The sequence below is a fragment of the Balearica regulorum genome, chromosome Z (genome assembly GCF_011004875.1).
Source record: "Balearica regulorum gibbericeps isolate bBalReg1 chromosome Z, bBalReg1.pri, whole genome shotgun sequence".
In the NCBI taxonomy this organism is placed as follows: domain Eukaryota; kingdom Metazoa; phylum Chordata; class Aves; order Gruiformes; family Gruidae; genus Balearica; species Balearica regulorum.
The window spans coordinates 80,960,743-80,975,962 of NC_046220.1; the positions used below are offsets into that span (position 1 = coordinate 80,960,743).

Here is a 15,220-nt window from a genome sequence, read left to right on the forward strand (position 1 = left end):
GAGATCTTCTCTAATTTTTTTTTTTTTTTCTCTGATAAATGAACAAAATTGCAGAATCCCAGAATGGTAGGGGTTGGAAGGGACCTCTGGAGATCATCTAGTCCAACTCCCCTGCTAAAGCAGGATCACCTAGAGCAGGTTGCACAGGATCGTGTCCAGGTGGGTTTTGAATCTCTCCAGAGAAGGAGACTCCACAACCTCTCTGGGCAGCCTGTCCCAGTGCTTGGTCACCCTCAGAGTGAAGAAGCTTTTTCTTATGTACAGATGAACTTCCTGTGTTCCAGTTTGTGCCCATTGCCCCTTGTCCTGTCCCCGGGCACCACTGAGAGGAGTCTGGCCCCATCCTCTTGACACCCACCCTTCAGGTATTTATAAGTGTTGATCAGATCCCCTCTCAGTCTTTTCTTCTCTAGATTAGATTTGAATAATAACCTAAAAATGTCTCTGTAATAGTGAAATCAATGGTGAAAATATTTAACTGATACTACTAATTCCATTAATTGAAAAAGGATCCAATTTTTCCTGAGATAATACTAAACCAGGTGCACACATATGAATGTACTTACCATTTGTATGCACACAGATATACGTTGCTTAGCTTTACGATTGTGAGATTTATTTGTCTTTTAAATTTTTACAGTTTTATGTTTTACTTTTTCTCCACAGCCAAGAAGAGCAATATGTTTGTTTATCTTTGTTATGGAAAGCAGAGCTTTTATGTAAAAAACTGGGCTGGAACCAAACTAACAAACAAACAGAAGCCATCAAAAATTACGAGGCAGGCAATAAATGAATGGCAGCTGCCAGAGCCGTAGAAATTGTAAATGTGATCAAAAAGTGACAAATTTAAGATAGAGAAAGCTGGATAAAAGATCACTTTTTTTTTTTTTGTTTTGTTTTAAAGTTATTTTAACATCATCTGTGCAAAGGAATTTGTTAATTTAATTATGGTTAAATCACATACTGCACTCATGACGCATGCCAGCTTGGCAGTGCAGGAAAGCAAAGGCTTCATTTTAGTAGTTCTGGGTCAGGACCTTCTCTAATTTATTAGTTGTTTTGGAGAAAAATAAAAAAAAAAAAAAAAAGACCTCCTTGTCACAGCATCCGAGAGGAAAAAAAAAAAGGCGTTTCAGTGAAATGGTCCTTCTTTCCTTAAAGAAGTGTCCCCCTCCTGCTTCGACCTCTTCCTCTATTGCTGCTAACCTGCAAAAGGAGAGGACTACCACGTCCTTCCACACCCGTCTTTTAATGCTGCTTGCTATGAAAATGGAGGAGAACGTGCTGGTTCCAAATCACAATTATGTTTTTTGTGTTTTTTTTTTTTTTAAATACGTGCAGTGCATTCTGGGAGAGAGCACCTCTGTCTTGATGCTTCCTCAAGACTACCTCTGCTGTACATACAGCGAGTTACACCAAAACACCACTTTTTATACTTTAGTTCAGCAGTGATCAGTTTTGCTACTTAAAAGGGCCTGCAATCCTTATTAACACTCAAAACACTAAAGATTGCTTAAAATCACATGATCACTTACAGGATGTAAGCTGCAGGTGATTTTTGGTTGCCTGTGTCTGATGTAGAGTCATTCTGGACACATCTTTTACAATTTTCTTTTCTGTTAGGTGATGATCACCAATCACCCACTGCTGCTGACAGCTGAGGCTTCAGGAAAAACATAGTAAGTCAGTCAAAAATACCCCCAAATTAAGCCTGGGGAGACTCATGATAACATCACCACTATGAATTCAGGCACCAACCTGCAATGTCCACATCCCGCACAGCTTTTGCTGCTCGGTGGCAGAAGGCAACTGCCATTTCTGCTCGGCCTCCTTCAAAGGTGTCAGTAACAAAAGCAACGAATCGTTAACTCTAAAACTACCCGCTGTGCGACTTCTCCTGCACAGACATAAGGTGCGCTGTCCGTTAGCCTTCCACACTCAGCACCTGCCTTCCAAGTCACAGAAGGGATTTGGAGATGCGGGATTTGGCTGCAGCACAGAGAATTGCAGCGTGAAGAGAGAATGGGAAATCTAGGTGAACCTCTGGGGAGCGGAGCAGTAGTCCGAGCCTTGACACCTTCAGACACATCACCCTGGAGGCTGCTAGCGCGCAGCCCAGCCCTCTCCACCCCCAGGTGCGACCCGCAACCATCTCGCACCCCCCTGCTGCAGCGGCCATCTTGCCGTGCCTGCATGAAAGCGGCCATCTTGCGTGCCGTACAGCCGGCGGCAGCCAGGGTAGTGAGACACACGTAGGACCGCCCGCTCGGCTGACGGAGTCTGGCGGACATTTTGGTAAAGGGCCGTTACAGCATGGAGCACTAGCGTCGCCGCTCTTTCCTCCCTTACAGAAGATGGCGGCCGCGCATGCGCAGGGCCTGCCGACGCAGGGGCCCAGGCGGCAGGCCGGACAGGCTTATGCCCGCGGGCCGTTGTGGAGGGCTCGGGCGCTGCTGAGGCGGCGGGTGGGGAGCGGCGACAGCAGCAGCCATGGGCGAGACCGAGAAGCTTTATTATGTTTATAGCTGCGACCTGGACATCAACGTGCAGCTGAAGATGTGAGTCAGGGGGACGGGGGCTTGCAGCGCGCCCCCTGCTCCGCTGCGAGCGGCCGGGGCTACGTGGGAAGCGGCCCGGTCCCTGCCGGCTCGGGGGAGGGTGGGCCGCCCGCTTAGCGGGGCTGCGCTGGGTCCCGAAGCCTGGCTTCCTCGCGGGAGTCCGGTTACGGGGCGGTGCTGGCTCTGTCTCCCCTCAGCAACTCCGGGAGCTCCTGGATGCCGCCGGCTGCCTCCCTGTCAGCGTCCCCCGCCGCCGAGCGGTGCCCTGGAGAGGGGACGGGCAAGGGGCCGCGGCGGCAGCGGGGCCAGGGTTGTAAGCTTCGCTCTAAACGCCTTACATACGTTCGTGGCCTTGGGTCCCGCAGCGCAGGACGCTGCTTTAACGCAAAAAGAGATTGTCAGCTCCGCGCTGACGTCTCTGATGACCTTTCACCTGCTGGTGTCACAGCACGCTGTTAGGGGAAGGCGATAGTCCTTTTTCCTACTTGTTCGCATGCTCCTTGGAAAGCAAGTTGCTCCGAGTCGGGCTTTTTGTTGTAGGCAGATCCAGGTGTGCAACACTTAAGTGTGTTCCTGACAGGGTGCATGCAGGCACTCTTATTGAAGCTGGTATTATCACGTGCTGACATATTTGCTGGTTCATTTTTTATTTTTTGAGATTTTTCTGCATCGCAGCAGCAGGATGTTTGAATTGAGTAGCTGGCTTTAAAAAATAGTATGCCTAGTGTTGCTACATTAAGGTATATTGCACTTTTTTTTGAAAACTAACTTGGGAAGGCTTATCGGGGGTTGTTTAACTTCTGAATGGAAGATGATACACACAGTCAGATGCATGTGTCCCCTTTGCTAATTCATTCTGCCTAACAAAAATATAACTAGGATTTTTTTTGTACATTAGAGTGTATGTTGTCCTGGAATGTGCTGTGCTACTTTCTTGCAAGAAACTTGTCCATCTACTCTGAAGTGGTTTTTGTGGTACTAATAGACTTTTGTTTGCTGCAATATTGATCTTGCATGTTTTCCCATCACGACCACAATTCCTTTTTTATGTTCACGTGTGCATTCACAGTTAGATATTTAATATGTGTGATTGTTTTCATTGTGGTATAGCTGAGGCCTGACAAATTCCATCCATTCAGCACGAGCATTCTGCAAATTGTTGCAGGGCTTGAATCAAGTTTGATTTGAATAGCCTGCTTAGTTGAGCTCTGACTTGTTGATTTCAGGGGTGACTGGCATGCAAAGACAGTCATATGTTTCACATTTCATACATCTTAAAAATAAGACTTTTCTAATCATGTTGGTTTTGGTTTTTGTGGTTTTTTTTTTTTTTTCCAAATAGTATTTGGAGCACATGTATGCTGATGTTTGTTTTGTTTTTTTAATAATAGCAGCACATGTGACCTCATTGTTGCCCTGCTTAGGGTACTTCATTTGATGCTATCTGAGAATCTACAGGTTGTACTAGAAGAAGTTATCTCAATTGAAAGGGCAAACAAGTAATTCTTCCCTTCCCAGCTCTTCCCCCCACCTGCCCCCCAATCAGAATAGCAATAAATTCAGTATTCATTCATCACTTCACATTTCGAGTTCCTCTCCAATACTCGCATTTCACTACTGGCTAGTAATGCAAAGTGAGGATAGCCTCAATACTGGGTAATCTAAATATAAGATATGGAGCTAGAATAGGATTTTAATTGTGGATAAAATCAAATTTGGTTTATCTATTTTTTTCTCTTCCCCATCCCTCCTTCCCCCCCCGCAGAGGAAGTCTGGAAGGGAAAAGAGAACAGAAGAGTTACAAAGCTCTCTTAGAAGATCCAATGCTGAAGTTCTCAGGACTGTATCAAGAAACTTGCTCTGACTTGTATGTAACTTGTCAGGTGTTTGCAGAAGGGAAGCCTCTTGCTCTTCCAGTTAGAACTTCCTACAAAGCTTTTAGCACTAGATGGAAGTAAGTGACTGCCTTTTATTTCATATTCCTCTTAGTTGCCCAGGCATCAAGTTATATAAACAAATCTGTATGTTTTTTATTTCTGTCAGAAAGGTTTGTTTTCTGGTGTCGTCTTCAAATAACTTACATTTCAAGTCTGCTTTAGTCTCTAGCCTTTTAATCATGCTCAAGACGACCATTTGAATGCTTAAAGCTCACAAGAAAACAATCCATCCACCCTTAGAAATTCATATTCTAAGGAGGATCTGGGTTGTATAAACTAATACAGAGTAACTTGAATTCTGAAGCTTTATGACTAATAAAAAGTGTTTCTCTGCAGCTGGAATGAATGGCTAAAACTGCCTGTGAAGTATCCAGACTTGCCTCGCAACGCACAGGTAGCTCTGACCATCTGGGATGTGTATGGACCTGGTAAAGCGGTTCCTGTGGGAGGAACAACAGTCTCGCTTTTTGGGAAATACGGGTATACTGCTTTTTCTTCTATGGTACAGATTTGAATTTCACTTGTGAAAAGTATGGTAGCAGTTGTTCCAAGAGATTTTTTATTTATTTATTTTATAAACCAGGTTAACAGTTCCATGTTGGAAAAATCAGATATGTGCATAGAATCACAGAATCTTAAGGTTGGAAAAGGCCTCTAAGATCATCAAGTCCAACTGCTGACCCAACACCACCGTGTCTACTAAACCATGTCCCAAAGTGCCACGTCTACATGATTTTTGAACACCTTCAGATGTGTACATGATTTACTCTATTTCTTCCTGAGTGTAACTTCATACATACTACAGTGTTGTAAAGAGAGAAGAAAAAAAAAATTCTTGCATAACAACAATATTTAGGCTTTTTTTTTTTTTTTTGAGATCTGTAAGCTTGAATTTTAAGGTAGCAAGTGCTGAAATCACTTCATATTTATACTTTTGTAATGCATGGATACCAGTACTGATTACTTAAGATAATTGATTTAGTTAGTTGGTCTGTTAATGCAGTATTATTTATAAGTAATTAAGTATAACTCAGTAAATCGAGAATTTTCAAAATTAGTAATCTGTGATCGAGCAGAAGCCAGGTTTAGTAAATTTGTGGATGATAACACTAAGATAGAAGGGATTACAAGTGTGCTGGAAGGGGACAAAACATCAAAAGGATCTTGACTAAGTGCAAAGGGGACTTAAAAAAAATAGGATTCAGTTTAAGGAAAAGTATGAGGCATTGGTACTTTTTGCAATTGATTGTATTCAAATACAGAATGAGGAGCAGCTGCCCAGGAAAACAAGAGGAAAAGATTTGAATTTTAGAGTGAATCTTATGTTTTACATGATTCAACATTGTGATGCTCTTGTGAAATGTGCAAACAACATTGAATGCATGAAAAATCTAGAAGTATGTGCATCAGGGACAATGTTGTATCCTCCTTCTCTAGCTGGGATACATTCAGTTCTATATGACTTTAAGCAAGTTGCTGACTACTGGGAGTCTAAGGGAGTCCGTATCATTGAATGTCTAGGAAATAGGTGTGGTGGAGGAAGAGTAAAGACTAGTAAGGCCAAAGGAAGACTATAGGAACACTTTTCTAGTATGTGGGTAGCTTTGGAAAATGGGGAGAAATAGCCTTTTTTGTCCTGTCAGTGGATAAGAAGTAATAAGGCTAAACTGAAGTGCAGGGAAAGTTTAGGTTAGCATTAGGAAACCTGTTGTAGTGACACTTGAATGCAGAAAATGAGTGTAGGGAGAGGTTGTATCTCTGTCATTGAAGATACTGCTTTGACAAAAATAGCAACATTGTTTTAGGGCAGAAAATTGAACTGGATCAATTGTACTGTGCCCCAAAGACTGCTGCTAGGTTTTTAAGGTATTAGAGCATAGTTCCTGGAAAAAAAAATAAAATTATAAATTTACTTTTCTTTCCAGCATGTGGGGCCTGGGGGATGTAGATGGACAGAAAGCAAGAAATAATTTCAAAATTTTGTGTTTACTTGTAAATGGAAACCCTTGTAGTAGTATTCCACAAAGTGATGTGTAAAGTCAAGGTCAGATGGTCCTTCTAGTCAGTATTTCTCATTTTTAATGTTTGACGTTTTAAAGTATTTCTCCCAGTTGTATTTACTGGAAGTTGTTAGAGTTAAGTGATCACCTCTTATTGGCAAAACTGATGCACTTGATTTCTTGGGGCATCTTTCATAAGTGGATCAGCACAAATATGCAAGGGAAGCAGGGTTTTGCAGAGAAAAGGTGTGGTCAGTTACCCTGCAAAGTTCTGTTCACTGCACAGTTTCAATTACCAATTCAATTTCAAGCACAGATGGAGAAAATAGTGTTTTGAGGGTTTTTTTTTTATTATTTGACAGCTCAGAAGGCTGCTTTTTATCAGTTGACCTTCAAATGAAACTTAGGTAGTTTTTAGTTGAATTTTTTTCAGACTGGCAGACCTAAAGTCAGTATTATAATTTGCAAGTCAAGAGGAATACTTTCTGCTTCATTACAAATAATAAAAATATGAAGGTCAAGCTCTGTCCTCACTTTGCGTTTGTAGCACCCCACTGACTTTGGGAATTACCCATTTTTCTTCCACTTGCCAAAAAAGTTACCTCAGACTTAGTAATTTTCTTCTAAACTCCACATGCCAATAAAAATGAAGGCCATAGAGGGCGCAAGGTACAAGGCGCTTTTGTGGTTCAGTTAAATTATCCATGGCAGCGTATGTTTGTAGGTTTGGCAAAGGAAGCTACTTCATTTTCTTGCAGCTGCTGCTGTACTTTGATTCCTGACAGCTGTATTATTTTGAATTTACTGAAGCGATTCTGCATTTTTTTCCCTGCAGTATGTTTCGTCAAGGAATGCATGATTTGAAAGTCTGGCCCAATGTAGAAGCTGATGGCTCGGAGCCCACCAAAACTCCTGGAAGAACCAGCAGCACAGTCTCTGAAGATCAAATGAGCCGCTTGGCAAAGGTGATAGAATTGCAAGTTAGCTTTAAGATGTATGTGAAAAGCTTGCACTTCACTGGAGTGAAATGAAGACAGGCTTTAACGAAGATAGGCTTCTCATGTTGGTTTCTTATGTGAAAGCTATCTTCCTCCAATTGTTTAGGTATTTCACAGGATTTACATAAGTGAGTAAACTAGATCATACTCACTTGCTTCTGAGGTATTTTAAAGGGGGACATATAAATATCTTTTAATATACATAGCATTCTGTTGTAACAACTTAACATCCTAATTCTTTGTAAAGAATGAAGACGTGAACATGCCTTGAAGATGCTTGAAGCCAAAATTCCATCAGGTTCAGTAAGAGCAGGTTCTAGCAGTAACTTGTAAGGACAGTCTAGTTTCTTTCAGTAGCCATCCTTTAGATTTAAGGCTGTCTGGTGTTCAGATGTGTGTGACATACCTCTGCATTAGAAAGAATTTGAGTAGAACTGCAAAAAATAACCAAATTTTAATTCATTTAAGCTAATGAATATGTGTGTATATTAGTATTTTCTTCTCCCAGCTTGATAGCAGAGTATTTTCTTGCCATCAGAACTACTTCTGGAATTGATCAGTAAATGTTAGCTCTTGAACTGCTTTAATAGCTGATCTCTCTCTCTTCAGATGAGCTTACCCCAAGCTTGCCAAATCATTTAACCCGCTTACTCGGCGTACTTTCTTCTTAATCTTGGTCTGCTAGTTTTCGTCTTCACGTTTGTGCAACTCCCAGTGAAAGATAGGTCCAGTGCCATAAATATGTTCATTTTCTCATCTAGAGATTTATCGCTGCAGTAAACTAACTTTCATTTAGGGTCTCTCTTTTATTAGTCTAGTTCACCTTGAATTTATAATGGCAAACTCATTAAATCTTTCTGCCAGTGGTGTTGACCCATTTCTTGATCATGGTAGAATAAATCCCTGCCAGCCTAGGAAGCTCTGTAGATGGACGCTAAATATCAAGGCTTGTTTATAGTTCATCAAATGGTCACATGATGTAGGCAGTGGGCCTCCTGAGGTAGGGTTTTAGAGCACAGGCCTCCCATTTCATGTTAGTTCTGTTATACAAACATGACCATATCCTACTAGTGTGTTTTTCTCCTCCTCCCTTCACTCCCTTATGCTCCCTAGCTCAAGAAATACAAATAGAGTATTTAATACCTGGGTCTGTTCTAGCCTGTTCTTTTGGCATGTGGGAGGTGAGGGCTGAAAGCCTCTGAGGAAGAGGAGGAAATTCTCCTTTCACATCCCAATTGAGAGTTCTAGTTGTTGATTAACAAAAACCTAATAACATCACTGCCATCATCTTCTCTTCTCAGTGTTCTTTTGGGAGATAGTAATTTCTGAAAGATGAGAGTGTTTTCACTGATATTTTGTTGTATTCATTTAAAAAAAAGCATTTTATCATCAGATGCTAGAGAAGTGAATAGGGTTTCTGCATAGTGTGTCTATGAGAGCTTTCATTTGCACAGCTGTTTACACAGCAGATGAGGTTCTTGTGATTTGTCATTCCTCAGTAGCCATTGTTTGAGTACAAACAGCTTCATTTTTTTCTGTGACTTACTCATCAGCTGCTGAATGCCTCCTGATGCTGCTGTATGTGAGGGTATATTTAAATATAGGTAAGAGGAGTAGGACCAATTAAATACAAGATGAGTTTATAGGGAATTCGTATAAAATCAATGACCGGCTGCTGGAGGAGTTGCATCCTTTTACCTTAAATAATTGATACAATGGCAGGTTTCTCATTTCATGTTGAGGTGCTGTATGGTTGTGCTGGTACAAAACACATGAATGTTGCTTGTAAAATTGCTACTGATAAGAAAGCTGTGGCTTTGCATCCTGGGGGTCATTGTGAATGCAGATTTGCCCTGCACTAAGGAATATTAATGGGAAGAGTGTAGAATACCTTAGCGTGCTCAAATATTAATGACATTAAGATGTTTCTCCCATGAGTGGTGTGTTAATTTATTCTACTTAAACAAAAAGTTTTTTCTGATCCGTTCACTTCCCTCACACCTTCTGGTGGCTGAATGAAATTAGATCATAACAATGCTGAGATAGTATCTAAAGGGATGCCTCTTATTTAGTAGCAGATGATGAATGCTGCTTTCTCTGAAGGGAATATGCTAGCTTCTTTCTTAAGCTTTACATATTAATCCAAGAGAATGGTTCTTCATGTGTGTATACATATGCCTACAGATCTTCTGGGTCTTGTATGCAGGCCTAACTAGTTGCTGTATTATGCCTTTTTTCTCCTCTATAAGAGAGGTGTGTAGGTTTAAGAGATTAATAATTTTCCCTTAAAACACACAGAACGACTTTTTTCTTTATTCTTTAGTGCAATGAACAAGAAATTGAATTGAGAATTCTTGAGCAAGGCATCTAAATAACGGGTTTTTTGCCAGGGCTTTGATAAATGCTATCCTAAATCTGTGTATCAATACTGCATGTCAATATATGGTATTCTGAAAATTTTGATGCATTGGTTTAAGGTAGTGGAAATAAGAGGGCTACCTTGAGTGAAAAAATATTTTTGTTAGATTAAATAAAAAAGTAGGGAGTAATTCAGAAGTGGATAAAATGGTGGACATGTAAGAGTAAGTAATTTCTTCATTGCTGAGTATGAGAACGCTTTTTCTGTGAACTAGGTAGGATGATTGTGAATGTGTCAAGTGATGATGTCCAACCTGCCTGAAGCAGCATTTGGGGTTGTAACTGGTCTGCATGCTGCTGCTTCTCTACCTTAGAAATATATTATAAAGTCATATATGAGGCAAGGGCCGAGTCTTGTCCTTTTGGTACAGTCCTGGCACACTCTGTCTCTGTAGTATTACTGAGATAGAATTTGATGAACTGACCACAGAATATAACATAAGATAGCAAAAAATTATTATTATATTGTGCTCCCATTTACAATCTTGCTGATAAATTGAAAGAACCCAGAGACTGGGTTTTCTGTGCTTTAGTTACATCCAGCATCCTGAAATGTCATTAAGGATTATACTTTGCCTCCCCGCCCTTCCTTTTCCTTTTGTACTGTTAAGTTTCTGAAGTTTACTGATGCTAATCTGAAGATTAGCTGTCCCAGAGTTTACTGGAGACAAAAGAAATGAAGGGGAAAAAAAAAAAGAAAAAAAAGCCCTTACTACATACTGAATGGAGTTAATTCTTAGTAGTTGCAGTGGTCTTCCAAAGTCTGTGTCAAAATCTTATTACTTCTGTGAAACTACATACTGTGGTCTAGGACCTAAAGAAGTCTTAGGTGAATCAGCTGCTTTAAGCAAACAATCTCATAGTTGTTACAGGATTATGTTTTTGTGTTCGATGGAATGAGTTCAGAACAAAGGACATCAGATGCTCATGGCTAATTTACTATTTAGCGCTTCTTGAAATTAACAGTTCCTAGCAAATCTGGAAATAAGTTTAAAATAAACCAAAAGAGGCAGGATTTTCTTTCAAACTGAATAGCTTTTTGACTGCTTTTTAAATTGTGACTGCTTTTGCTTAGTCCTTTACTTTGGTAGAGCCAATAACTATAGCTGAGGATTAATATTCAGTGGAAAATTTAAAACCTTGTCTCTAGTAGATTTAGTGGGAACTAAGAATTAGAAAAGCTGAATTAGATAACATATTTGTGAAATGAGCAGGTATTGGCATTCAGAGCTAAATGTTATGCTTGCTTTCATAAGTAATCTGCCTTAAAATTTAATTCAGATCTTGAGAGGTCACAGAGGCCATGGTGTGGGCTGTAGTGTATTCCAACTCTTTCTGACGTGTTTCCAAATAAACTAAATGAATTGGGAGTTTTGTTTCCTGCTTGGAGGTAGGAACCAGTATTCAAAGTGTTGTTAGACAATAACACCAGATTAAACTCTGGAGAGTTGAATAAGAGAAAAAATACAAATTGTCTTGAACAGCAAGACATCACTTTGTGGAAAGTGAACAAGCAAGGTGATCTGTTGTTGGATATGAAGGGGCAGTTGATCAAGGTGTTAAAAGGTGAGGATAAATGTTTCCCGTCTTATTTTTGACAGATCAGTTCCACTGATACAAGAACATCTGCAGGTAGACTGCAGAACATTGAAATTGCCTGAATGGCGTTAATGACGTTTTACAGTCTTTTGTAAACTAGACCATTTTTTGCCCATTATGTCAGCATTTCTTCCTCAGAAGTTGTAAAAAACTATCTGGTTCCACAGCTAATTTCTGAATTTTTGTGAATTTGTCATGTACGTACTCCACAGATCTGTTAGGATCTCTACCTGGACATGAAGTTGACGCTTGTCTGAGACTATACCTTGACAAGGTTTGTGTTTAGCCCAGGTCATCCGTGTTAGACAGAAACTTCAGTAGGCTGTCTGCGCAATAATACATGTGCCCCTACTGCTAAAACGTCAGTTTACTGGGGATTTGAGTGAGAGTAAAGGAGCTCCTGGGCAAACTCAAACACAAGAAGGAAGCCTACAGAGGGTGGAAGCAAGGGCAGGCAGCCTGGGAGGAATACAGAGAAACTGTCTGAGCAGCCAGGGATCAGGTTAGGAAAGCCAAAGCCCTGATAGAATTAAATCTGGCCAGGGACATCAAAGGCAACAAGCAAAGCTTCTGTAAGTGCATCTGTAATAAAAGGAAGATTAGGGAAAATGTGAGCCCTCTCCGGAAGGAAATAGGAGACCTGATTACCTAGGATATGGCAAAGGCTGAGGTACTCAAGGACTTTTGCCTCGGTCTTCATCAGCCAGTGCTCTAACCACACTGCCTAAGTGGCAGAAGGCAAAGGCAGGGACTGGGAGAATGCAGAACCGCCCACTGCAAGAGAAGATCAGGTTTGAGAATATCTAAGAAACATCAGGGTGCACAAGTCCATGAGACCTGATGTGATGCATCTGTGTGTCCTGAGGGAACTGGTGGATGAAGTTGCTAAGCTACTCTCCATCATATTTGAGAAGTTGTGGCACTCTAGTGCAGTCCCCACTGACTGGAAAAGAGGAAATATAACCCCCATTTTTAAGAAGGGAGAAAAAGGAAGACCCAGGGAACTACAGGCGGGTCAGTCTCACCTCTTTGCTGGGCAAGATCATGAAGCAGATCCTCCTGGTAGCTGTGCTCGGGCACATGGAAAATAAGGAGGTGATTGGTGACGGCCAACATGGCTTCTCTAAGGGCAAATTGTGCCTGACAGATTTGGTGGCCTCCTATGACGGGCTTAGGTGGATGAAGAGAGAGTGACTGATATTATCTATGTGGACTTGTGCCAAGCATTTGACACTGTCCCGCATGACATCCTTGTCTCTAAATTGCAGAGACATGGATTTGATGAATGGATGACTCAGTGGATAAGGAATTAGCTGGATGGTTGCACTCAAAGAGTTGTGGTCAAGGGCTTGATGTCCAAGTGGAGATCAGTGACTAGTGGTGTTCCTCAGGGGTCGATACTGGGACTGGCACTGTTCAACATCTTTGTCAGAGACATGGACAGCAGGATCAAGTGCACCCTCAGCAAGTTTGCTGACAACAAAAAGCTGTGTGGTGTGGTCGACATGCTGGAGGGAAGGGATGCCATCCAGAGGGACCTTGACAGGCTTGAGAAGTGGGACCGTGTGAACTGCATGAAGTTCAGCAATGCCAAGTGCACATGGGTGGGGGCAGTCCCAAACACAGCTACAGGCTGGGTGGAGAATGGATGATCTCTGATGTCCCTTCCAACCCAAACTATTTTATTATTGTATGTGTCATGGTTTTGTCCCAGCTAGTAGCTAAGCACCATGCAGCCGCTTGCTTACTCCCCACCAGTGGGATGGGGGAGAGAATCAGAAGAGGTAAAAAGAGAGAAAACTCATGGCTTGAGATAAAGACTGTTTAATAGGTAAAGCAAAAGTCTTGCATGCAAGCAAAGCGAACCAAGCAATTCATTCCCTGCGTCCCATTGGCAGGAAGATATTAAGCCACCTCTAGGAAAGCAGGGCTCCATTGTGAGTAACAGTGAGTTGGGAAGACAAACGCCATCGCTTTGAACATCTCCCCTCCCTCCTTCTCCCCCCAGCTGTATATGCTGACCATGATGTCATATGGCATGGAATATCCCTTTGGTCAGTTGGGGTCAGCTGTTCTGGCTGTGTCTCCTCCCAACTCCTTGTGCCCCTCCCCTCACCCCCCCCCCCCCTCACCCCAGCCTACTCCCTGGTGGGGTGGTGTGAGAAGCAGAAAAGGCCTTGGCTCTGTGTGAGCACTGCTCAGCAGTAACAAAAACATCTGTCTGTTATCAGCACTGTTTTCAGCATAAATCTAAAACATAGCCCCATACTAGCTGCTGTGAAGAAAATTAACTCTACGCCAGCCAAAACCACAGAAAACCACAGGCTGGCTACAGAGCAAAGTTGGTGAAGTAATGGTTGTAACCCTTCCCTTCATATGAAAAGATCGGAGTGTCTCTTCACTAGCCTTTTTTGCAGACAGATACTGATTTCTTTGAAACATGAAAGAACTTGGTGTCTTCTAGTCACTTTGCATCTCTTCTTGCGTACTGCAAGAATTACTAATTTTTTGAGGAACACTTGTGATTTCTTAGGAGCCAAAGAGATGATTCTTGTTCGTACTTATGTGGTCGTCTGCTGAATTTTTCATAAGCTATTGTGTGTTAGTGCATCTGAAACTACAAGTAGTATGGCTCGTATCTTATCTTCTCTTCCACTCTTGTGCTGTTAGGTAGTCCTTTAAACAACTCAACTTCCTTGCTGTTTTTACAGCAGTATGTAGATGTATGAGTAAAACTACTGCTTTGCAGATGACTAAAAGGAAAGGGAGAACAAGCTCTCCATGACTTGCTATGAGTTTTCAGCTGATTATGTGTAAGTCGCGATCTGAAAACTTGTTTAGGTAAGGCTAACAAGGGCAGAATTATTCAATTTGGGTAGTTTTTGAAATATCTTTTTTTTTTTTGGCTTGGTAAGTTTTTCTGTATGAAACTTAGTAACAAAAACGATTAATTATGTTTATTATGTGCTTAAAAAATAGGTTCCTGTTTTTAAGGTGTTAAAAATGCAAAAGTGATGTGCTTGGAACATGGTTTTGATCTTTGCTGTGATTGGTGTTTTAGATAGAATTATTTTTATGGCATGGCTTAGCTGTTTACAAGGACCTACTGTGTGTGTACTGTACAAATGTTTTTTCTGGTTCCTTTATTTTTCCCCTGATTTGATTGTAGTGTTTCTGTTAAATTATAACTTTGATATTCTTTTTCTTGCTCTGAGCAATTTAAAAGTTATCATTGTGTTTTTTCATGCAGCTCACCAAGTCTCATCGACAAGGTCACATGGTGAAAGTGGACTGGCTGGACAGACTAACCTTTAGAGAAATAGAAATGATCAATGAGGTAGGCCACTGTACATCAGATTTGTAATTTGTTGGGGAGATCTTGCTAATACGGAACCTTGCTTGCTTAGGAGACTAACTCTAAGCACTAGTCCTATTCTTCTTCAACTGCTAGTGTACGTGATAAACAGAAAAATAATTCTTTAAGCTTCCAGAGTTGATTGTATTTTGGCAATAATGAGAACAATAGAATGGATTGAGTTGGAAGGGATCTTTCAAGGTCACCTAATCCAATCCCCCTGCAATACTTGGGGACATCTTCAACTAGATCAGGTTGTTGAGAGCCCTGTCCAACCTGACCTTGAATGTTTCCAGGGATGGGACAGCTACTGCCTCTCTGGGCAACCTGTACCAGTGTTTCACCACCCTCACTG

At 41.4% G+C, this 15,220-nt stretch overlaps 1 protein-coding gene across 3 annotated transcripts in view; it reads left to right on the plus strand.

Annotated features, from left to right (window-relative positions):
* The first annotated feature begins 2,347 nt into the window (after positions 1 to 2,347).
* The window catches only part of PIK3C3 (phosphatidylinositol 3-kinase catalytic subunit type 3), an 82,202-nt gene continuing 69,329 nt past the window's right edge, over positions 2,348 to 15,220 (plus strand). For all 3 annotated transcript variants that reach the window (XR_012832945.1, XM_075739468.1, XM_075739469.1), the window contains exons 1-5: positions 2,348 to 2,558; positions 4,324 to 4,512; positions 4,832 to 4,975; positions 7,331 to 7,460; positions 14,761 to 14,847. Coding sequence is in view for 2 of the 3 variants with exons in the window: in XM_075739468.1 (XP_075595583.1) it covers positions 2,491 to 2,558; positions 4,324 to 4,512; positions 4,832 to 4,975; positions 7,331 to 7,460; positions 14,761 to 14,847 (618 nt within the window). In the remaining variant the exon portion in view is untranslated. The remainder of the gene's footprint in view (positions 2,559 to 4,323; positions 4,513 to 4,831; positions 4,976 to 7,330; positions 7,461 to 14,760; positions 14,848 to 15,220) is intronic.